The sequence below is a fragment of the Passer domesticus genome, chromosome 5 (genome assembly GCF_036417665.1).
Source record: "Passer domesticus isolate bPasDom1 chromosome 5, bPasDom1.hap1, whole genome shotgun sequence".
Lineage (NCBI taxonomy): Eukaryota > Metazoa > Chordata > Aves > Passeriformes > Passeridae > Passer > Passer domesticus.
The window spans coordinates 53,289,693-53,313,192 of record NC_087478.1 but is presented as its reverse complement, the minus strand read 5'-3'; the positions used below and the strand labels follow the sequence as shown (position 1 = coordinate 53,313,192).

Sequence of the window (23,500 nt, the reverse complement as noted above, 5' to 3'; positions counted from 1 at the left end):
ACATATGGCTGGAGCACATTTCCATCCTAGGTAAGTGTGTTTGTCAATGGATATTAAAACCAACCACCATGGGAACTGCTCAGACTTGCTGAGGCACATGTGGTGTCCCTACAACCCCTTTTTGGGATCTGTTTGGGAATTCAACCACAAAGTGGTGCTGTTGCAAAAGCTAACCATTATAGAACACGCTCCCTACTTTTAGAATAACCCAAGGCATGCATTAAACTCAATAAAATGTTCATACATTTGCATACTCACACTCTTGTCTTCCCCATAAATATTCAATTTTTTATCATCAAACGAAATCACAGTGGTATTTGTTAATATGTAAAGAAAAATATATGTCTTCAAAGTATATAAAATATCACATGTTTTGAAGTCTGGTCAAGTGCCTAATTAATCAGATCAATGTCTTGTAATTATCCCAGTTAAAATCCCCAGAATTCAAAGATTACTTTCTCCAGCATGCTTTGAGCAATGTTTCAGATTCTTCAAGGCAGAACAGGGACTTATTAAAAGTAATAAGTAATATTTTACTTTTTTATTTTTTAACTTTTTTTTTTCCTCGTCAGAACCTCAGATCCAAGGGTGACAGATAGAATAAGGTGACCATTTGGGAGCTGGATTGCTTCTTATTAAAAATTCAGAAACCTGCTTAAAGTGTGAAAGAAACCCACCTATACTAAGGATTAGCATGAGGGAAAAACCACCCCACGCCCAGAATAACAGCTGAAGATGTAGAAATACCTAGAAAGAAGCAGCTTCAGAACAACAGAAACATCTGTAGGGGAAAGGTTGGAAAACGGCAAGGACCAAACACGTCTCCATTTTCCCTGGCTGTGAAAACAGGCTGTCTACAATGCTTTTTGCAGTGCACACATATTTGGCGAGATTAAGGTGCCACATCTCAAATTACAAGGCGTCTGATTGCCCACAGACCCAGACACAGGGCAAAACCTCTCCACTCGTGCAAGCTCTGGGAGGTTTGCCTCCCATCAGAGGTAGGCAGCCCTTCTGCCCATGTCATTTGCTTCTAGACTTCTTTTGCTGCTTTTTTGTTTTGTTTTGTTTTGGGGTGGGTTTTTTTTGGTTTTTTGTTGGGTTTTTGTTTTTTTTTTTTTTTTTTTTTTTTTTTTGGTCTTTTTTTTTTGGTTGGTTGGTTGGTTTTTTCCCTACTGCAAATGTGAAGTTCCCGGGCTAGGGCTGCTTTCAGAGACTTAACCCTTTGCCTACCTTCAGACGAATGTTCACCAGCCACAGGAAAGTTTTCTATTCCTAGCACTGTTTGTCTACTTGAGGAGATTAAAAGCTGAGTCACATTTTAGGCATTTCTCAGATGTGACTGCAGTGCTTGGACTGGGTGGGGGACACACAGGATTTAATTCGAATTCCCTCATCTTAGCTGAAAAAGCTCTAAATCAGATGGAAACAGCATTCAGGAACAGGGTGAGACAAAATCCATTGGAACTAGAGTTAGACAAGTTTGAGGAGGTTTGTTTTTTTGTTTGTTGGGGTTTTATTGTGGTGGTTTTTTTGTTTGGTTGATTGGTTGTGTTTTGTTTTGTTTGTTTTTTTTTTAATTGGCAGAGCAGCAAGGTTTAGTATAGAATTCTTAGGAGGCAGTGGTGGAAGATGACTTTTGTTCTCCATCTGGGTGAGAAAGGCAGAACTTGTGAGACAGATACAAATTGTGGAATCCCCTCAACAGAACCGTTTAAATTGTAGAATCCCCTAAATGGGGCCATTTTATGCTTGAAAAAATTCAGAGGAAGGACAATTGCAACTAATGACGCCATCTGTGTTTCAATCTATAGTGGTAAATTTTTCAATAAAACTGTGACAACTTTCCAGGTAGATTAAAATGTCTTAAAGGAGATTGTACGAAGTTTTGACAGCAGGAGAGGGCTAACTATCTTTAAACAGGGAAGGGAAAGAGAAAAACAATCCATAGTTAAACAGGAACAGAAAAAACTTATTGAGCTAGTAAAAGTATTCTTTAAGGAAACAATCTGGTAACCCTTATGATTTAAAGTGTCATCTCGTATCTTATATGACCACGTTCTTATGGTTATGACTTGCTCAATTAAGCTGAAATCAAACAGAAAAGAAGGATGACTTAAGCATGTAAATTTAGAGGGAGACTTAGAGGCATGCAGCTAAATTTATCAGCCATCTCTGTGAGCAATCTCTCTAAATAAAAAGTTTGGGAACCAGTCACTGCTGGTTGCTGATGAACTTTCCATGTTTTTGGCACTTGCCATCCTTAATGGATGAATCTGCGAGTCAAAACAGGAGGAACTGTACACAAATCCATTCTAAGGTCTGTTCTTAACAGTGAATGTTTCTCCCAGCACTTATTTTTGTGTCATGGAGGGTGACTTCCTTGACAGAAATACTGATAGAAGAAATAAATTTGTCAAAGATTTGCAAATAACTGGGAAAAAAAATTAAAAGGGAAGTCAGAGCAAGAGAGCAGGGGCTTATGGCATTGTAGCTCTGTGTCTCTATTCCACCTGCTTGACATGTCCTACAGTGACTTGTGAATACGGGTAGGAATAGCAGCACATGCTGGCATTGTGAGCAAAGTGTGTGCATGTGTGTGCATGTGGGAGACAGAGGGAGTGTGGGGGACAGAGGGGCGGGAAGGGGGGAGTGGATGGACCATTAGAGTGCAAACACAGAGACATTCCTGCAATAAAATACTCGTCTGCTGAGAATTGCAGTCTGGAAAGGATGGTGGTGATTTAACAAAAGAATTCTCTAAAACGTTCCCTGGTGCTAATACTGTTCTTAATAATATGACGAGGTTTTCCCAGGAAGAGGAATAAAACCATCAATTGTATTTGAAAAAAAAAAAAAAAAAGAAAAGAAAAAAATATGCACAGGATTTATTTTTTTTTTTAGAGGACAGAGGGAGAAAAAGGACCTTTACAACGGTTTTGCTATTTTCAAAAAAATGCCTCATTCTCTGAATTTCCCCAGCCAGGCAAGGTTATAAATGGTAGGTAGGGAAAGCAGAGTGTGGCAATAAAGGGGTTAATCCACAGAGCACAGAGCCATCTGGCTGAGCTGGTTTGTTATAATCGAGCAGATTATGTTCACGGGACTCAGAGTTTAAGGCTCCTCTCCCATAGAGCAACTCTGCACAACCCAAGCAGACCAACTTTGGGACTTTGAATGAACGTATTTACATCCACCTTTCTCTTCATGTCGACTTTTCTGGAAACATTCATACGGATGCCATGGTTACTCCTACCACGGTAAGGGAAATTTGACGTTTTCTAATAGGGTCCTAAGAGGGTGGGAAGGGGAGGGGGGGAGAGGGGTCCTTTAAAGAAGTATAATGGGGAGGAGGTGGGGGTCTTGTAAACGGTAGATGCGTCCCAAATGTTGCCTTTCCCATTGTGCCTCCTCCTTCCCTCACCCCTTCTTGCCCTATAGTTTGCTTCAGTCCTGAGGTTCCCCTCTCCTCCCGCTCCTCACACTGTTGTTCGGGTCCCTGGAAAGAAAGTGGTGGAGGAGAAACGTGAGGTGCTACAGGAAATCTGATATAAGAGGCAAAAGAAATAGAGACTTTTGGTTTTGTCTTAAGAGGGAAACCAGCAAGCTCAGATATAACAAAAGGAGTTGAAAATCTTGACCGTGGATTGCAAGAACCAGCCTCAGCACACGTAGCATACTCGCCCTTCGGCAAAGTTAGAGCCCATGACAAGCAAAGCCAAAATTCCCAATTTCTAGACCTCGCCTGCCACAGGTAACCAGCTTTACTGGAGCTTTCATACTTTGTGTGTATGCCAGACACTGAAAACCCTGTTCATGACCCTTAAATTAATCCTCATTCTCCTCAAACCCAAACACTAAATTCTCTGGGAAGAGCTGGAGATCAAAAGATTCCCTGCACATCTGTGTCTAGGTGAAAAAGATACACTCACTCTCTGCTGGAATTGCAGGGAAACTATTCTTACATGGCAGCTCCCAGCATTTGGTGAGTACCTTCCAGGAATGCAGTAGACAGCTAATCAACAGAGATGCACACCTAGAGAGCAAAATAGAAAGCTGTTTCTCATCTAAACAGCTAAAATGCAGCTTAAAGTGTCAGTTACAGGCGAGTCCTATGGAGACACCAAAAGGCTCTTAGGCAAGAGGGGAAAAAGTCTTTGAATGGTTTAGATAGTTTTCTGATCAGTTCTTAATCCTTCATTAAAATAAACGGGAAAGCTATACAAAAGCTATAACTATAAATATGCAGTATCTGGAGAGATGGATATTTTGGATTGAATAGGGCTGCTATGTGCACATTCTCGTGTTCCTATATTGCAAAACCAGTTATTTAGAGATGACTCTGTGTGTGTGTGTGTGTGTGTGTGTGTGTGTGTGTGTGTGTGTGTGTGTGTGCGTGCGTGTGAGGGGGGTTACTTCTCCCCCTCCCCCTTTCTTAAATAGACATGGATGTATGTTATACGGTCCAGAGGATTGTTGTGAGCTACAATCTTTCAGAAAACACTCTTTGCTCTCAGGCTCATGTGATTTGTTGCATGAGGACTGCAAATGGTATGTAAAGTTTTGCCTTTGCATTTGTGCCTTCAGGAAAGTATCCAGACAAGTAGGAGAGGCACTTTCAGGTGCAGAAATACCTGATATGTGCAAGCTTGCAAGTGGAGAAGTGACACAAGAAGCACCTATAAATGGTATCCCATTATCCAAGGAAAAGCAAAATCTAATAGTAATTTAAAAAAATTAGAAAGAAAAAGAAAAAGAAAAAAAGAAAAAGAAAAAGAAAAAGAAAAAGAAAAAGAAAAAGAAAAAGAAAAAGAAAAAGAAAAAGAAAAAGAAAAAGAAAAAGAAAAAGAAAAAGAAAAAGAAAAAGAAAAAGAAAAAGAAAAAGAAAAAGAAAAAGAAAAAGAAAAAGAAAAAGAAAAAGAAAAGCCTTGCTAGACAAAAGCAGCAGAGAATGGAAGAGTTCAGCATGGTCCCAGCTGCTGGTAGTAAAAAGACTGGTCTGAGATACACGTGTAAATACCAGGGATTCTGTGTGTGAGCATGGTGGGGGGACAATATCCAGGCATGATTGCAGGTGGTGGAGCCAAAACATGAGGAAAGTGGAGGTTCCAGCAGTGGTGTGCTTTGTGTAGAAGAGTGCTATATTTTGAGGTATGCAGAACAAGTAGGTTTAAGGGGTTTTGCTTGTATTGTTCTGCTGTGGGTTGGAGTGTTTTTCTCTTCAGGGAACAAAAAATGAAATGGTGCATATAAAGGTATGTAAAAACTGGAGGGAAGGTGTTATAAAGCAGAAATAAAGCGCTACATGTTCATTGTTGTGCACTGGGGTAATAATGGCATGTGAGACATGCAAAGGTGGTCAGCTTGAAAGGGAAACTGCTGCACATCAACTGGAAAAAGAGGATCTTTGTGGGTGGCAGAAAGTTTAGGAGCTCACAAGAGGAAGTAACACAAGAGAGAGATGGGAAAAGGTATAGGCTGGAGGCTGGGTGAGGATATGAAAGGGACACACAAGGATGGTAGGGTCTGCAAGGGGGAGGTTGGGTATGGAGTGGGAGTGGAGAGAGAAAGGTGAAGGCACAAAGGATGTTTGGAGGAGGAGTTAAAATGTGAAGTATTAGCTATTTGGAGAAAGGTATGGAAAATAATCTGCTACATGATTCTTGTGGGGGTTGACACCTTTGATTCTGTCAAGAAATAGATATGGGAATGTATTTACAAGGAAGGTATCAGAGTATGAAAGGCAAGGCTTGCATGGTCATGGAAACGTGCTGAGAACAGGAACACAGAAGGAAAAGTGAGCTGGATGGAGATAGGGTGTGGTGAGGGGAAAAGGGTTCTGTAAGTATGTGAAGGGGTAACTAATTAGAGATATTTCAGAGCAGGCTGAAAGTCTGCTGGAGTGTGCTGCCTGCCTGCAAGGGAGAGACAGAACTGGGGAAAAAGCCATGGGGAAGTGGTGTGAGGAAATTCAAGAGAGTGGAAGTCAAAGGGGCAGGATGAACTGCAGCAAGGATATAAAGCCATGGCAGGTGTTGAGGAGCACAAGAATGAGGAAAAATTAAGGAATGTAGGAGGTATGAAAGAGGATGAAATGAAGAGCTATGTTTTCTGTAATGCCCAGGAGAGACGTGGTTTAGAGGAGACAGGCCGAGAGCAGAGAGTGAAGGAAAATTTGGGGGTGTGTTTCTTAGTAAGCAAAGAGAGGGAGTGGTGCAAAGGTGCAGTGGTTTGCTCATCAGAACTGGGGTTGCCTCTTTGCTGGGGAGTAGGAGCAACACGGGGAAAGAACAGGCAATAAGTTATAGGGGAAGCAGTTGGGGGAAGGAACAGCAAGCAAGGAATAATGGGAAGACTGTGGGAGGAGGAGAACATACACAAACAAAAAGGAGCAATTTTCTGTTGCAACAGACGTAACAAATGTGTTTATATCTCTGTGGTAGGTACTGGCTGAGTGAACCAGCAAGAGGGAATAGAACAAATGCGCTGGTGGAGAAATGGCTAAAGATATAAAGGGGTCGGAGGAGAAGGAATGGGAGGAAAAAATACCTGGAGGGCTGTATAAGCCACATGGCTGTGCTGAGGTCAAAAGTAAAATGTGAAGTGTGTGGGGAGGCGAGTGGAGTTGGGAGCTGTAGGGCATGAGGTGGAAGTGGATGGGAATGACAGTTCCTGTTACGAGGGGCGAGGAGCTCAGCGTGGGCTGACAGACAGTGGTGTGAGAGTGAGGAAGGGACCTGTTAGGCTGTGCCTGCTTGCATGGGCTGTGCAAGGGAAGGTGAAGGGAGGGAAAAGTTGTGTCTGATAAGAGAGATTTGTGCACACAGCATGCTTGAAGGAAATGAGGGAAGTACAGGTGAGGATTGCAGACCTGGGTGTGGGGTCTGGGAGAAGGAAAACCACTTATGGGGGAAGGAAGAGTGATGAGGAGTGAGAAAAAGTTTATGAAGGCTTAAGGCATCTCTCATTATATGCCTCTTGTTGTGAGGGATGTTAAGTGTGCAAAGGGCCCTAGGTGCATGCAGTTGCACCAGGAGAGCAGACTGGGAGTTCCGCGCAAGGGCACGGGTAAATCCACAGAGACCTTGGTGACAGGCACGTGGATACACGGAATGTGTGAGGGACAGGGGTGCGAGTTGCAGGTGATGAAGACCATCCAGGAAGAAGCTGAAACCCCTGTGGGGCGTGTAAGAGCCCTGGGTTGCTGTAAGGAGAAGGCCTATGTGGAAGTCCCAAAGAGCCACCCAGGAGGCTGTGCTGACATGCAGGGTGGCTACCAGAGGCTGAGTGGAACATCACGTGTCCACTGCATTCGTGGCACAGCTCTCCATGTCGAAATCACTTACGTAAGGCCAGCACCAGGGGTGAGTTTCGTGAGTGCTAGGAAAGCAATGTTTGCATTGAGAAGGAGGGTAGGAAAGGATGACTAACCAGGAAAATGGTTTGGTGCGTGGGTAGCAATAGGACCTGATGTGCTCTAGATGTACTTGCCTTCTGCATGACTTGCACAGCAGACAGGCTCTCCTCTAGAGGTTTTTTGCAGAAGTGCTGAATAATCCTTAGAAAAACCCAGTACATTTAACTACAATATTTAAACCAGCTTCCTTCAGAAGCATACCAATGAACCTTTTTTTCACACGTTAAAACCTCTGAATAGTGCTGCTGGCAAAAAGGTCAGAGAGGTTTCTCTGGGACAAGTTAACAGGGCTCTTGGATGAACAACCATTGGGCTGGAGCACACAGAAGGACTACAGATGTCAGTCAAAGGAAAGAGGAAAGCACTGGCTTTCTCCATGGCTTGAAGCAGTGCTGGAGTAATGTGCAGTTGGTTGAGGGCTGAAAACATAGGATATATCTTGGGTGTCAGAGAAAAGCACTAGGAACTTTTTTCCCTTCAAAACAATTGCATTTGACAACAGCTGTTCTTCAAATCTGGTGTAAAACACCTTCAAATTGTGTGGCTCATTTAGGACTTTGGGTTCTTCTACATGGAGTAGGAAAGTGCTTGTTTCCACCCATAGCTGGTATAGCTGGTGAGAAGATTGTTAATAATCCTGTGGAAGAAGTCTAATCACAGAGACCCTCTAAACTTAAAGGTTGAAGCCTCTGAGCCCAGACCTTAAATAACATCAGTCCCATGGACCATGGTTCATAGATCCCTTTTCTGTTCATTGCAAGGACAAATTCCTGCTAAAAGCAAGCAGCCTGTGAAATAATAAGCAATTAGTGTTCATGCAGCCATAGGTTGTGTTGGGAACCCATCATCCTGTATTTTACACTGGTTTCCCACCACAAAGTCCAGCTCAAGCTCTCCAGCAGGATAATTTTTCCTGGCAGTTCTTGCAGCTTGTTGCAGTCTGCAGGAAGGTCCTTTCTTCTCTGCTGTGAGTGAACTTCCCACCATGGCAGGTTGTGAGTGGAGGGGATGGTGAAGCAGTTGTCTATGAGGGGAAGATGCAGTCTCAGACACCGGGATTCAGATGGGCTGATCATCACAGCCTGCTCAGCCCACTGCCACCAGTGCTCCGCTTACCTCTGACCACTCTGCTCCATCCACTAGGAAAAGGAAAATCAAACAGTGGCATCAACCTGTCAGCTGGCTGAGAAAAGAGAAAGGGATCAATGGGTTGTTGCAGGAAAGGGAACAAAGCAAGAGTGAACGAGCTGTGCTCAGTGTGGAGAACGTGGGGCATTTATGCCTGCCTGAATCCTTTGCAGCCATGACAATGCAGAGAAATCTGCTTGTAAGGGGCTGGAACATCTGGGTCTCCACACAGATGTTTGCCTGGCCATGTGTGTGTGTCTCCTGGTGGTGTCCAGGAGCAGCCAGTGGGAAGAGCTGATGGAGGTGGATGGCAGCTGTTGCTGTGTGGGAGACTCTTTGTGCATCTGTGAGTGGGGGATGCGAGGATCAGTTGCTTTCTGAGGGGACAGATGGGATGTGAGTGTGAAGAGAGAAGTGCTAAGGTGGATATGGAGTAGTCTCCAGGTTGTGAAATGAGTCCTAGGAGCAACATCCACAGCTATGCTCCTGATTGTATCACGAACCTTAAGTCCATAGGGGGAGTCCTCTGCAGGAAGCCTCAAGGGAGATTACACTTCCTGAGGCACTAACCTCATTCCAGCACGCTGCTCAGTTCAGAGTCCCCTTCTCCCCTTCACACAGCACAAGCAAGCCAGGAGAGGTGGCCCTTTCCTTCAGGGCAGCAAGCACTTGAAAGATCACAGCAGGACCATATACTCCTCCCTCTCTGATCTTTCCCTGCCTCCATCTCCTCTCCACCTCTTCACACACATGAGGAAGGGTCTTTCCCAGCTCAGCCTCTGGGTTTGTGTGGAATTCCCACCTGAGGGAACGTGTGACGGAGCTGCTGCATTGGGGAAGGCTGTGTGTCTGCACATGTGGAAACAGTTTGCTGGTTGTCATCTCAGGCCCAGAGAAGGAGCCTGGTGGTTGCTTTTCAAGGCACATGGGAAGGATGACAGGCTGTTCTATGTTTCCATCAGGCAGAGCAGGAGTTGCTGCTTGTGTAGCCATGAAAATGCTCATAATCTGCAGAGCAAAGTCCACTTATCTGTTAAATAACTTATCTGTGTTATTTGTTAAAAAAAAAACCTACACCAGAGGTGATGAAAACACTCTGGAAGGATTGCAACCCACAGGGTAAGATACGCAGCAACTCCTCCAACATTTCCAATGTGTATGTTGCCCATAATGGAACCACAGCAATAAACGTGCTTCTTCTCAGTTGCTCTTTCATATCTTCCAGCAATAAATTACTGTATTTTGAGTCTGATCCTGCTATAGATTTTGCATGTTTTGTCTTACAATAGCTGAGTTACCATGCGAGAACCTAGTTAATTCAAAAATATATATTTCTAGGCATTGCCTTACAAAAAATTCAACCATGTTTGTCAAAAGTCTGAATTGATACAGTCAGAGGTAACTCGCAGGGAACTGTAGAGCTGCAGAAGAAAGAAGTATTATGTACTCTACATGAATTCAGGTTGTGAGTGTGAACCCAACCACTTTTTTTGAAAAGCTCTGTGGTTAGACAAGTTTGAATACAGCATCCTCTCCAGTGAATTCTGCCTCACCCAGGAGATGGACACAGTTGCAAGACAAAATCAGCTTCTGTCCCCTCCAGAGATGGGATTTGGGCAGTATTTGGTTTCTGCTCCAAATGAAGATGAGATATTTTGGCCTTTAGGTGCCAAATATAGACCTCATAAATCTGATGGAGACTAAACCACAGAGTTGTTAAGAGGGAGACATAATTTAATGTGCTAAGGGGTCTTTCCTGGATTTGTACATTTAAAAGTTAAAAAATATTTACCTACTTCAGTGTTTTCAGTTCCTGTGAGAGGTAAAACCATTTTCTCCACTCATTTCTCAAACAATTTGCACAGTCAGATTTTACATGATTGGCTTTCCAAATGGATGTTGCAGATAACTCCATAACATTAAAAAATCTTTCTGAAAAGGTGTTTTTTTCTTTACTGTTTATCCATATTTGCCTGTTATCCCACTTAGTACCCCTAACATCTTGACCAACTTTCCTTCTTTGTTGCTGTTTGCTAAAGATATCCCTCATATATTTGACTTAAGCTGTCCTTTGTTTAAGCTCATTCTTTTCTTACAGGGTTAATATGATTTTTTTCCCTCTAAGCATATCCTTCAATTTCTTAATTATGTTTTTTCAGTTTTCTGATTTCCCTCAATTTCATCCAAAACTTCATGGAACTATGGCATTCAGGAATAAAAGTGATGTTCCAAAACCAAGAGACCTCTTTCCTCTATTTGCCTGCCTTCTGCAATCACACTGACTTTTTGCACTCACTGTTTTTCTCTTTTGTGTTTCTCTTCTACTGCAAAATAACTTCCATCTAATAAATCCAGCACTAATTCCTTGTTTAAATCATGTCTAGCTAATTTTCAGTATTATGACCTTTCCAACTTTCTCCCTAACATTTAATTCAGTTGCTCTGAATTGATTTTTCCTAGACATATTATATTAGGCCTTTCTCCTCTGAATCTGTTATTTTCTGCATTTTTCTAACTAATCTCTGTCCTTCTATTAGCAATTTTTTCTATATTTTCCATTCTTTCTATCCATTTGCAGCCTTCTTCCATTTCATGCTTCTTCAGCTTGACTCTTTAACACTTTCAGATTGGGATGATTTTTGAGGCCCCTTCCAACTCAAACCATTCTATGTTTCTCTGATTTTTACAGATTTTTATTCTCTTTATGAGAGAGATGAACACCATCTCATCATATAGGGACACCTTTAGGAAATATTGCCTCAATATGTCTTTTTTCTTAGATGTACTCTAGATGTAACTAGAACAAAGTATCAATTTATTTATACAAAATATATTCATTAATGAATCTGGGCAGACACTTTTTTTTCTGCTCAGAGAAAATGTCTGTGTTAAAAATGCCTTTCTGTGTTCCCGTGCTGTTCAAACTGCCTTTTTAAGTCTGAAAACTTTAACTCAGGAAATATGTTTAGTTTTCCTGTTGAAAGACAAACTATCACAAGCTCTGAGAAAAGAGAAACAATCTAAATACTACTGCAAGATGAGTTTCAGGAGGAGTTGTTGTTGTTGTTGTTGTGGTTTTACTAAAAAAAAAAAAAAAAAAAAAAAAAAAGAAAATAAACAAAAGCTTTGTGGACTTAAATGTTGCCCTGAGAAGCTAAAGCTGCTTTTCACATCTGCTAGGATAGTGAGTGGTCTCCCTTGGAAAAGTTTGAGTTTTGGGGAAGCAGAAATGGTTTAAAGTCCAGTGATTTTTTTCTTCTTCTTTCTTTCTGTCTTTCTTCTAGTAGGAAATCTTCCCGGTTTTTTGGGTTGGTTTTTTTTTCTGTTTTTCTTTTTCTTTTTTTTTTTTTTTTTTTTTTTTTGTGAGGTTCTCATTTGCCTCATTCCTCTGAAATAAAAGCTGATTAATTTTCAGCATCATCTGTTTTTTGAACCAGCATTATCAAATCTTATTGTTTTAGTTGTCCTTTGGTGTGTTCATTTGATTACCTCAATCTTTCTTTGCACCTCTGGTTCAGACTGACACCAGCAATTCCACTGATCCCAATGCATTTCTGATTAACATAGGATCAGGGCAAACATGGAAACCCACCTGACTGTAGGTCAAATTCTGCTCTCAGTTGCACCCAGGCAATCCTACTAATATTTGTGAGGCTGTAACTTTGAATTTGTGTCTTGGGGTTTATTTTTTTTAAACAATGAATGTGCATCCAAATAATTTTAGTATGTTGAGCACAGAAATCAGATAAGGGGAGAGATATTTGATATGTGGTATTTTGATTGGAAAAATTGCAACAAATACCTTTTTTTTGTTTTTGTTGGAATTTACTAGTTATTAGAACAAGCATTCCCCACTTGTTCTAATAAATCTCGACTAAGTCTCTGTGGACACCAAAGTTTAAAAACCTTTCAGGTTTCTCCCTTGCTCAAAAAAATCCTGTGTCCTTGTTGACTCATCCACCAGTCATCCACAGACCAGGGAACTGGTACTTGGAGCTACAAGGACAAAGCCAGTGAAGCACATTAACCTAGAGAAAACAAGGGCATGATGGTTCTGCCTCACAGGTGGCTCTTGGGCTCAGGAAGCAAAGAGAAATTCCTCAGCACTGGAGAATTAAACCCAACAAAATCCATCTCTAGTACAGTCTAATATCTCCTAATACGGTCTGTCTCTCTAAGATCCCAGCCAGCCAGATAGAATATTCCTCAAAGCTCTGTCATGTCTAATTTTAAATTCATCAAGTGACTGAGCTTCCATCACTCCACTTAAAATTTTCATACCATCCCCCATCCAGCTTGAGTGCCATTCATTACTACAGGATTGAGTGCTTTCCCATGGACAAGTTGTTAGCAACAACACAGTCCTGGGTGGCAGTAGGACAGCTGGCAAGAGACCATTTTAGACAAGTGGTTTGGCTTCAATTTTATTTTTTCTTTAGTTAAATTCTCGCGGTTACCTTTTTGTGATGGCATTCCTTGAGGAAAAAGTGAAAATAAAATGTGTCATTGCTGAAAGTGACAGAAATATTTCAAATAAATAGCCCGTTCTTGGAGAAGAGCTCTTTCTCAAAAGAAAGGTTGCATTGGTGAGGCCACACCTGAGTTCTGGGCCCAATTTTGGGGCCCTCGCTACAAGAAAGACATTGAGGGGTTGGAGGATGCCCAAAGAAGGGAACGGAGCTGGAGAAGGGGCTGGAGCACCAGGAGGGGCTGAGGGAGCTGGGGGGGCTCAGCATGGAGAAAAGGAGGCTCAGGGGGGACCTTGTGGCTCTGCACAACTCCTGACAGGAGGGGACAGCTGGGGGGGATTGGGCTCTGCTCCCAGGGAACAAGGGATGGGATGAGAGGAAGTGGCCTCAAGCTGTGCCAGGGCAGGATCAGGTTGGACATCAGGAGGAATTTCTCCATGGAAAAGGTACTCAGGCATTGGAAGGGGCTGCCCAGAGAGGTGGTGAATCCCCATGCCTGCAGGTCTCCAAGGGACTACTGGACCTGCCACTCAGTGCTCTGGGCTGGGTTACAAGGTAGAGATCAGTCACAGGCTGGACTCGATGATCTGGGAGGTTTTGTCCAACCTCAGTAATTCTGTGGTTCTGTGAAAAGCTCAGTACCATCTCCTCAAGATGGTGGATGGATCTGTAGCCTGGCAGCAACCCGGACAGTGTTCCAGGAGGTAAATACATACAAATTACCAGGTCTCCCCCTTCCCTCATCGAGAATCTCCAGATTCTCCAATCTATTAACAAAACCGTATCAGGATAACCAACCTTATTTCTGCTTGGATGGCAGTGCAAAGCTCTCCAGGGACACCCAAAGACACCCTGCAGGCTGCTGCTAAGACATCCTGATGGGTAAAGCAGCTCTGGTGGAGCAGCAGAGACAGCAGCTCCCCTGCAGGATGAGCACAGAGGACAGTCCAATGCTCTGCCAGGTCGATGCAAACACCCTGAGGCTCCTCTCAGGTATCCAGACTGCTTGGTGAGACACATGAACCAAGCTACAGACTTTTTTCAGCTGCTTTTAGGACAACATGATCCTTTAGGATGACTGGAATCTGAAATATTCCTGGTCCTCTACAGGAATCACAGAATGGTTTGGGTTGGAAGGCACCTTAAAAATCATCCAGTTCCAACCCCCCCCTAAAATTTCCCTTTTCATTCTCCCTTGCCCTGTCACTACAGCTCCTGATGAAAAGTCACCCTCCAGCTTCCCTGTATCCCCTTCAGATACTGGAAGGTTCTGTGAGGTCTCCACACCCTTCTCCTCCCCAGAGTGAACAGCCCCAGCTTTCCCAGTCTGTCTCCACAGGTGAAGTTCTCCAGTCCTCTGATCAACTTTGTGGCTTCCTCTGGACTTTTTCCAACAGGTCCATGTCCTTCTTCTGTTGGGGACACCAGAACTGGATGCAATATTCCAGGAGGGGTCTTACCAGAGCAGAGTACACATGGGCACCACAACCTTCCTTCAACCAGCAGCATAAATTCAATTATTTCCATTTTTATTCATAAACACTCTAAATATTTATGGCTATTTAGGGAGATTTGTTTATTCCAATTGCTTTCTGAATTTTCTCCTGATAAACTAATTTTTTTTTGAGCAATACATGGAAACTTATAGATCACAAAGAAGCATCCAAAATTATTTTCTGGTTACCTGGCAGATTACCATTGATGGATTTCATTCTGGGATTTTTCCATCTTTTCCCATCCATCTATTTTCCTCTTGCCGAATATTCTTGAACTGCCAGTTGCTAACTCTGGAGATAACTAACTTAACAGAGGCCTAATTCTGACCCCACTTACATGGAAGAAGCCTAATGCGCCCCTAGGGAATAAGTTTATCTTGAGGCAGTGAAAAATTTAGACCAGAGTCAAGTCCTGAGAACTCAACAGAGAAACTATTGCCAATAGCCAGAGAAATGAGAGTGGTAGTTTCTGCACAAAAATAATTTAAAAAAAAGTTTTCTTAATGTAGGAACAGTTCTCCAAAATTCTGCTCTGACCTGTCAAAAATTATCTAATCGCAGTCTGACACTGGTCTTGCTTGTTTGTTTGCTTCCTTGCTTGTTTGTTTGCTTCCTTGCTTGTTTTCTCCTCTCTTCTTGCAAGAAGGTGTTGGTGTGGTGACTCCAGCTCTCTCAATTTTTTCCATCCATGAAATTCTCATCCAGATGAACTATGTCAGACCAAATCTGAAAAATGAAACCTGGCATCCTACCTTTGATCTGAGGCAAATAATCATAGGTGCCATCGGCAGCCTTCTGCAGGAATGTGGTCCAGAGCAAAGGACTTGAAAACAACCTCAAAGATACTTCTAAAAGCCATAAAATGTTTTAGCAATTTTGGGTTTTCCTCCCTTTTCCTTACTGAAAAGGAACAGATGGGAACAGAAGTAAATTCTGCCATCTGGAAAGACTGAAGGATCAGTATGAAAAGAGCCAGGTGTCAAGTTTATTCATCACCAGCCCAGCTTTGTCAATTATCAACATCAAAGTCTTGTCTCAACAAGGGCTGAATTACACTAAGGATATATGATTTTGCAAAGCCATTTTTTCTGTATCTTTTTGTCACCTAATTGTTCAGCTATCTTGAAAGCTCCAGTTCTGGACAGAAAAAGGAAAGAGATTAATTTGAAGTTTTACTTCTTTTGCCACAGGAAATTATCTGCCTTGGTCTTTCCTACCTTCCAATGAACACTGCAGTCTGGACTCCACTTAAAGTTGATTAACTCTGTCAAAACCTTTTAAAATTTGTCTAAATTGAATTTATATGTAGGTAATTTAGACCTTGTTCTTATAACAGTGTGAAATGGAATGTAGCACCTTTGGATGGGAAATCAGAAGCACAAAAATCATTATAGTAATGTTCAGTCTCTGGATAGTGTCTGAATCACTGAGTTTTTTGCTTTAAATATTGGAAATTATGTGTGTAAATATAATTATATATGTGTGTGTGTGTGTTTGTGCATATGTATGTGCACTAACTGAACACAGAACAAGACTGGAGATGCCTTGCTCTTTATCTAAGTAGATTTTCTTTTTTTAATTATGTTTTATTTACATTTCATTTATGAGATTTCACAGCACCTTTGGTTTTAATCTTATTATTAAGTGTCTATTCCTGCTTTAAGCTTTCTGTTGAGGGACATTTGAGCAAATAATTTCCCATCTGCATACCAAGGAGACTGATAATACTGTTCCCAAAAAATATAAATAGGGAACCTGGAGTGACAGGACAAGGGGAAATGGCTTCAAACTGAAAAGAAAAAATTAGGTTAGATATCAGGAAGAAATTCTTCCCTGTGTGGGTGGTGAGGCCCTGGCACAGATTGCCCAGAGAAGCTGTGGCTGCCCCAGCCCTGGCAGTGTCCAAGACCAGGTTGGATGGGGCTTGGAGCAAGCTGGGCTAGTGGAAGGTGTCCCTGCCCATGGCAGGGGGATGGAATGAGATAATCTTCAAGGTCCCTTCCAACCCAAATAATTCTGTGGTTTTGTGACTGTCACGTATACATACATACAGACATACATACATACATATACATATATACATATATATATATGTATTTATTTATTTGTACATTTATATCTATATATTTATGTTTAGATATTTATATATATATAATTATCTAAGAGCTCCAATCAATATTTCTTTTCTTCAGACATGCACACACACTGAGTTTCTTGGTAAATACTTTCAGCCTTCTTTTGCCATCTTTTGCAGAATTTTGCTTCTCTTTTGCAAAACAAATCTTTCCAAAAGCTGGAGAGGCATAAACTGATACTGTTTTTCCACACACAATGCAATCCTTGAGGATTCTTTTACAAGTTGGCTCTGATTACCTTTTGTCAAATTTTGCCTGCAGTCTTCAATTATCTCCTGTGTCTGCATATTCCTATGGGTTTGTGGTTGGGTAACCTTGTCAGCTCTGATTGTCTTCTGTTTTTCCTCCAAAACATGCAATTTGTTTTGTTTCTGCTGTGCAACCTAGCAGTTTGTCCTTTTTTTTTCCTCTCTAAACATAAATCAGGAGTTTGTAGTATTCTTTTTTTTTCCTTCGGTTTGATGTCTCTGTACCCCAGCATCATCTGAGTAGATGAGGTCCACAAGCTCCTCTAAAATTTCCTGAAAAAGATTCAAATATGTTGTGTAAAAAAAGGTTTCTCACAATATTTTTTATCTTTATATGGTGCTGATACCTTTCAAAATTTCTTTACAACTGTCTTTCTCTTCTTCTCCTGATACCATGATAATGAAATAAATCTATGACATCTGACCAAGCCCCTCAAAACAAAAAAGACACAATTATTGCTGCTTATGTAATTTTTCAATGCATTCCTTATTTTTGTGAGAAGGCAAATTCTTGTTTGAATCCCTTCTGTTTGACTTCAGGAAAGGTTGGGCTCTTTGAGGACCTTTGGCATCTCTATTTTCTCATTATCATCTTTCTTCTCTTCATGCTTTGCATATGATCTTCTTTTTCTCTTTTTTTCTCCTTCTACAATGCACTGTGCCTTGGTGAGGGTTAGACCAAAAAAAAAGGAATTAAGGGAAAAGGCATCCCTGTATTCCTCTTTCAAGACCGAAACTGAAACCATCCTTAATGGTTAAAATCAAGGTTGGATTTTTTTTTTTTCAAAGTTCTTTAGAGGCACAGAAAAATAATTGTTTTATCAGACTTCTCTACTGTGTCTCCATCTACTTAATCAAATGATAATTTAACAGTTTTGTTTACTTGCCTTCCTGTTTCACAAAAGACTTTTAGTACCTCTGACCCTTGCTATGTTCCCTCCTAGAATGTTTGTACAGATTTAGTACAATGGTTGTGTCTTCACCTCAGATTGCTTCTTTGCAATCAAAACTTCAGCCTTGCTTCTTTTGCTCTTGACAATATCTAATTTCCTTGCAATAAAATATTTTCTTCATGTAAAAAATAATTATTAGAAAACCCCGCAACAAGGAAGAAACCCCAAACTTTAATCTACAGGCTAGAATGTGAATTTAAAGCAAGTTAAAAGGAAGGGACCTTAAAGATCCTCTTGCCCCAACCCCCTGCCATGTGCAGGGACACCTTCCACTAGCCCAGCTTGCTCCAAGCCCCATCCAACCTGGCCTTGGGCACTGCCAGGGCTGGGGCAGCCACAGCTTCTCTGGACAACCTGTGCCAGGGCCTCATCACCCTCACAGGGAAGAATTTCTTCCTAATATCCCATCTAAACTTGCTCTCTGTCACTGTGAAGCCATTTCCCCATGTCCTGTCACTCCAGACCCTTGTGTCTCTCCATCTTTCCAGTAGGCTCCTGCAGAACCTGGAAGGCCAGAATGAGGTCACTTCTCCAGGCTGAACAACCCCCAGTTCTAAAGCAATAACTGCATAGCTAAAGAATATTTCTGTTCCAACAAATATTTTCATATCTATTTGTTATCATACCTAGTTTTTAACATTTATTTTGAAGCAACTAGGAGCCAGAGCAGACTGTCTCTATGATGGGGAATTCTGGAAGAGCAGACACATCTTATTTCTTTTAATTTTTGTGTCTTCTGGTGGTTACTTGCCCTGAAATAATTTGAAGACAACTTTCTTTTCTAGTTCAGAAGGAAGATCGATCTGTTGTCCAGTTTAATTTTATTTATTGCATGTTGCAGTGAAGGAAGCACTTGTTCACAGTGTAAACCTGTGATCTCCAGTGTCGACAGCCCAGTATGTACAGTTCTTCTACTCTGTGCGTCTGTAAACCCAGCAAACTCAAAGTTTTATAGTGAGGCCCTCACTATAGTGAGGATAGTGGAAAAGAAATTCAATTAACTGAGTTGCTGATCAGTCCAGCTGTTTCAGAGGGATCAGCAGTCCCTCAGAGTTAAAATCATGCTATTGGAGAAGAGTGGGACCAAAGCTTCCAGGCTCTTTCACCCACAACAAGCTGGAACTTGCACTTGCATGAAGCTTTAAGTGAGTAAATTCCTTTCCTCAGCTGGTTGTAGAAGGGTGTGCATCTGAAAAATGCAGTCCTTCTCACTGGGCATGGCTATGTGGGGCTTTCTGCCCCTCCCCGCCCCCCCCCCCACCCCTCCCCCCCCAAAAAAGTTCTGCCTTTTTATCAGGTGAGAATCTTCAAGTCATGCACAGAAGATACTAGGTGCCTGACAGCTAGTGTTCACCACAGAAAATTCCTTAAAATTATTCAAAAATAATTGGATCAGTTTTACCATGTGTGTTTGAATTGCCAGGTTGTACTAGGAACAGCTCACAAGAATACATTTTCATTTTGAACCCCTGCTCTGCAAATATCTCAGGGTGGGAATTTGTCAGGCAGTGGTCTGCCTGTGTCACAATGAATTCACACCCAAACCAGTTTGCATAAATGCTCTAAGGAAAATTCCTTGAGCTGTAATTAGTAATGCATTGCTAGAACCCAGGTACTGCACATTTAAGTACTCCTCCAGTGGCTCTTATTAATAACACATTGCTAAACCCCAGCACAGCCCTCTGACATCCATTCAGTTGCTTATTCACTCATTCATTCCCTTTTTCTTCTGTTTTGGAGAGCAAGTAGATTTCTTGATATTTTTCCATTTATACACTCATCTCTTGTGGTATAAGCTGATTTCCTCAGATGAACAGAACATTTCTGGGGGATTTCAGTCAAAACAAACTTCATTTTTCATGGATCAGGTGCAAAGCTGTTTTGGCCTCTGTCTCCAAAGCACCACAATATAAATTTTGTGGACAAATTGATACAAACCACCTTTCTATTTACACATAAAAATTTCTTTTATGTTGACCTATGGAGTTTCAGATTATAGGTGATGCATCTGCTTTAAAAAAAAAATTAAGTACAGTTTGAGAGAATAGAAACATTTTGTCATTAACAGAAAAAAAATCATTTTGTCAGTGGTCAGTCCCCATTTTTGGTTTGCTTTCTATAATCATTCCTTCAAGCTCATGAAGGAATGAGGAAATTTTAAGGGAATTTCGGACTTTGATCTGAGGGTGGTTATTGTAAATTTGTAAAAATAAGTACGGAGACTTTTTGGGAATGGAGGGACTTGGAGAGGATGGGACAAACCCATTCCACCCATTTAGCAGTACAGCCTGACATTTTGGAATATCCAGCCAAGCAAGGAATACGGTGATCAGGACCAAGCACCAAAGGAGGCATGTGGCAAAACTGCTCCCTGTTTCTAAGAGGGGACCCTGCAGACCCTTGAGGATCCAGGAATCTTTGCTGGCAGCAGCTGGTAGGAGCTCAAAGAAGAGGGAAAGGAGAATGAAGGGTTGAAAACAGGCTCCAAAGTGTCTTGCTGTGACTCTGACCAAGTGCTTACAACAAACTGTCCAGGAGTAAGTTCCAGCTCAAAAAAAGCCGTCACTTCATGGAGGTTATTTGGCATGTCTCCCTGAATAACAAACACACTGGGGTGGTGGCAGGGCTGTCATAATTCACTTAAAACTAGTTCTCAAAGCTGAATTTCACCTTTACAGAGACCCAGCTTCGAGTTCTTTTTCCTCTTAGGGCCTATTTTTCCAAGCTTTAGTCCAGCCTACTCCCCAGTCTTGTAACAGAGTGAGCTTCAGACAGAAGGAAAAAGGGGAATTCACTGAATATTTTCATATTTTTGACATATTAATTCAGTTCCCCACACCTTAATGCTCTGTATTGATCCACTGATATCTGGGCCATGTGTGGTAGTGCCAGCAGTTTCCAAATTTGGGCAAATACCCATGAAACATGGCTTGTTGTGCATAGCTTGGCAGTTCAGTGTGGAGAGTCTGCCAAAAGGAGACAGGAGCCTTATCAGAAGGAGACAGGAAATTCTCAAGCAAATTTGGGAGTTGGCTTTTGAGTTAGGAGTGTTGACAGGCGCAGATCCCTCTGTCTGGCAATTTTCAATTCTTCTTCTCCTAACTACAGGGAAAATCCAAGTACCTCAAATTTTGACTGAGCAGGAGGTGTGTCCAAGGCCTGCTCCTCCAGAGCTGCTCTGTTTCTGTGGTTCTGGTTCTGACCTCCACCCAAAAGTGCAAGGGTCGCATTTCCGTGCCCCAGAGATCTCAGAGCAGCTTCTGTTGCTTATGAAAGACTTCCACCCAAACATGGTAGAAGTTTCTAAGCATGTCTGACAAAACTATGGCATTGTCAAATGTAAATGCAACATTTAATCTGGGTTTAAAACCTTGCCCAGGAAATGTGAGAAGTGCTTCTGCAAATCAGTAGGTTGATTCCCTGTCAGGTGTGTGTGGTGTTTTTTTCCTTTTTCTCAGCCATACATCACTTGGCTCTGCCAAATACCTACATAGCTGTAATCAGCTCTAGCCAGAAGGATAGTCATGTCTTTGTTTTAGTGTCTTGTAGGATTGCTTCAGCACCAGACAATACATTCAGACACTGGTAGGAGTAGGATAGGACACAAGGTGAATGACAAATTCTCTTGAAGTGGAAAACTTGCTTGATTTTCTGCTAAATTATTCTATCTCTATTGGCAGTTTGCTATTTCCACAGACTTGGCTCATAAATATTGGATGTCTGCCTAGCTGGGAAATTGCATTTCCATTTTCAACACCTGCTATGTGCTAGACTTCTATGAGAGTGCTTCGCTGACTCTCTGCAAAGAGGGAGAGCTTGCAGTTAGTGTTTTTACCTGTGAGTGTTTTTAAAATGTGCTCAAATCTCACCCCAGTTTTATTTTTCCAAGACTATTACAATTTCCTATGAATTTTGAAGTATTGGTGAGATTCTTACCAGATTTTTTGCTGTTCTTATACCAACATATCTCATGCAGACATAGAAGATTCCGTGCTCTTCCCTTATAAACCCAGGCTCGGATATTCCTGGCTGGTGTCTCCCTCCACACACAGCTTTCACAGAGTGTTAAGGAGTGTTTAGGCAGAGGCAATGTTTGCATTTCATGGCACTGTATGTATAGAGGCCACAGAGAATTCAGCAGCTCCACTGAGGTGTTATGTAAACAGAGGATATTTATGATAATTGTAATTATACATGGTTGCATAGAATTATTCATGGAAGCTTGGAAACCATCATTGCATATTTTGTTAAACAGATCTCAATAACTATTTTAGTAAGACAGACAGGCTCAGGGCTATATGCATTCCCTGACAAGCAGGCAAACCTAGATTTCTGCCCATACACAGCACAGGTACAGAATCAGTGTCATATTCTGTGTTTTTCTTACACAATGAGCCATAAATAAGCAAAGGAAGAAAAAAAGTTTAGGAAAAACTTAAGCCAGTTTTTTTGGTGGTAGGTTTTGGGGATTTTTTAAGATCTGTTATCTTTTGCTGTCCAGTGAGTTTGCAAAGACAATGAATTCAGAAATAGGCATAAATGCAAAACTTGAAATAACATATCACAGTGTTTCTGTGCAAATTTTGTCATCTATTGACTGTAAATTTACAAGTACATTTTTTCTACATGAAGAACACCTCCCTCTCCTCTTGCAGCAGCCCTGGGAATCTCCTAGAGTAAAAGATTCCGTCAAGAAAATTATAGAGAATCATAAATGAAAATAAAGAGGTCACCATTTTCTTATTCACAAACTCTTCCCTGTAAATAAATGTCTGTTTATCCTGTCCTCAGCAGCCTCCAGTGATGAAAATTGCATGTTTTCTAAGCAACCTGTTGCTGTTAGAAGGACACCTTCTGCCTGCCTGGTCCTTCAGCCAAGCAGTTCTTATCTTGTTGCACTGTAACGTTAAGAGGGACAAAAATCTGTTCTGGCCACTTGAGCTCATGGGGTTTGGGCTCATATCTTAATTTTCTCCTTCTGAAACTATCACTTAGAAAGCGAGGTAAAAGTGCGGGTCTCATTCTGTAGCAAGGCTATATTAGCAACAGGATTTTACTGGAATATTAAGACATGTTTGCTGAACAGGTCATTCATGGTTTCCTGAATCCTAGGATTTCTTACTTTCAGTTGTACCATTCAGCTTTGTCTGGTTGAAGCACTTCAGGTCCCTCTCCATTTTTTCATTTTTGGTGGTGCTGGAAGCATGCAAAGCCTCACCTGCTTCTTCTTACAACTGCATCATGTAGGCAAGGTTCCTCCTCCATCTGGTACTATCATGAGAAATGGAAAGACAGAGTTCAAATGACTGATGAGCAAAGTGGCAGGAGATTCCTGTGCTTAATGCATTTGTTGTTATAGCCTTCAAGTATGGGTTTAGCTTACAGCTGGCAGAAGAATAAAGATGAAAATGCAATTTCCTGCCTCTCAGACTGAGTGAAATGCACCTGGGAGTGAACAGGACTAGGGAACACAATTGTCTGGAGTCCCTGAAATGGAGGCTGGGTGTTACATGAGTTTTGTTGCTTTTCATAGGAGAACATTTATCTACTGTGTTCTTTCCTCTGGGCTCTGCCAGAGGTTATCACTACCCTAGCATTTATGCTAGTTTCAAACATTTATGCATTAATCAGCAGAGATATGGCACTGAACCTTT

The 23,500-nt window shown here is 41.6% G+C and overlaps 1 protein-coding gene across 1 annotated transcript in view; it reads left to right on the top strand.

The window, feature by feature from the left end:
- Positions 1 to 2,666: 2,666 nt before the first annotated feature.
- NTF3 (neurotrophin 3) overlaps positions 2,667 to 23,500 on the top strand; it is a 49,726-nt gene continuing 28,892 nt past the window's right edge. The window contains exon 1 of the mRNA XM_064420521.1: positions 2,667 to 3,260. Coding sequence (XP_064276591.1) covers positions 3,243 to 3,260 — 18 coding nt within the window. The 5' untranslated portion in view covers positions 2,667 to 3,242. The remainder of the gene's footprint in view (positions 3,261 to 23,500) is intronic.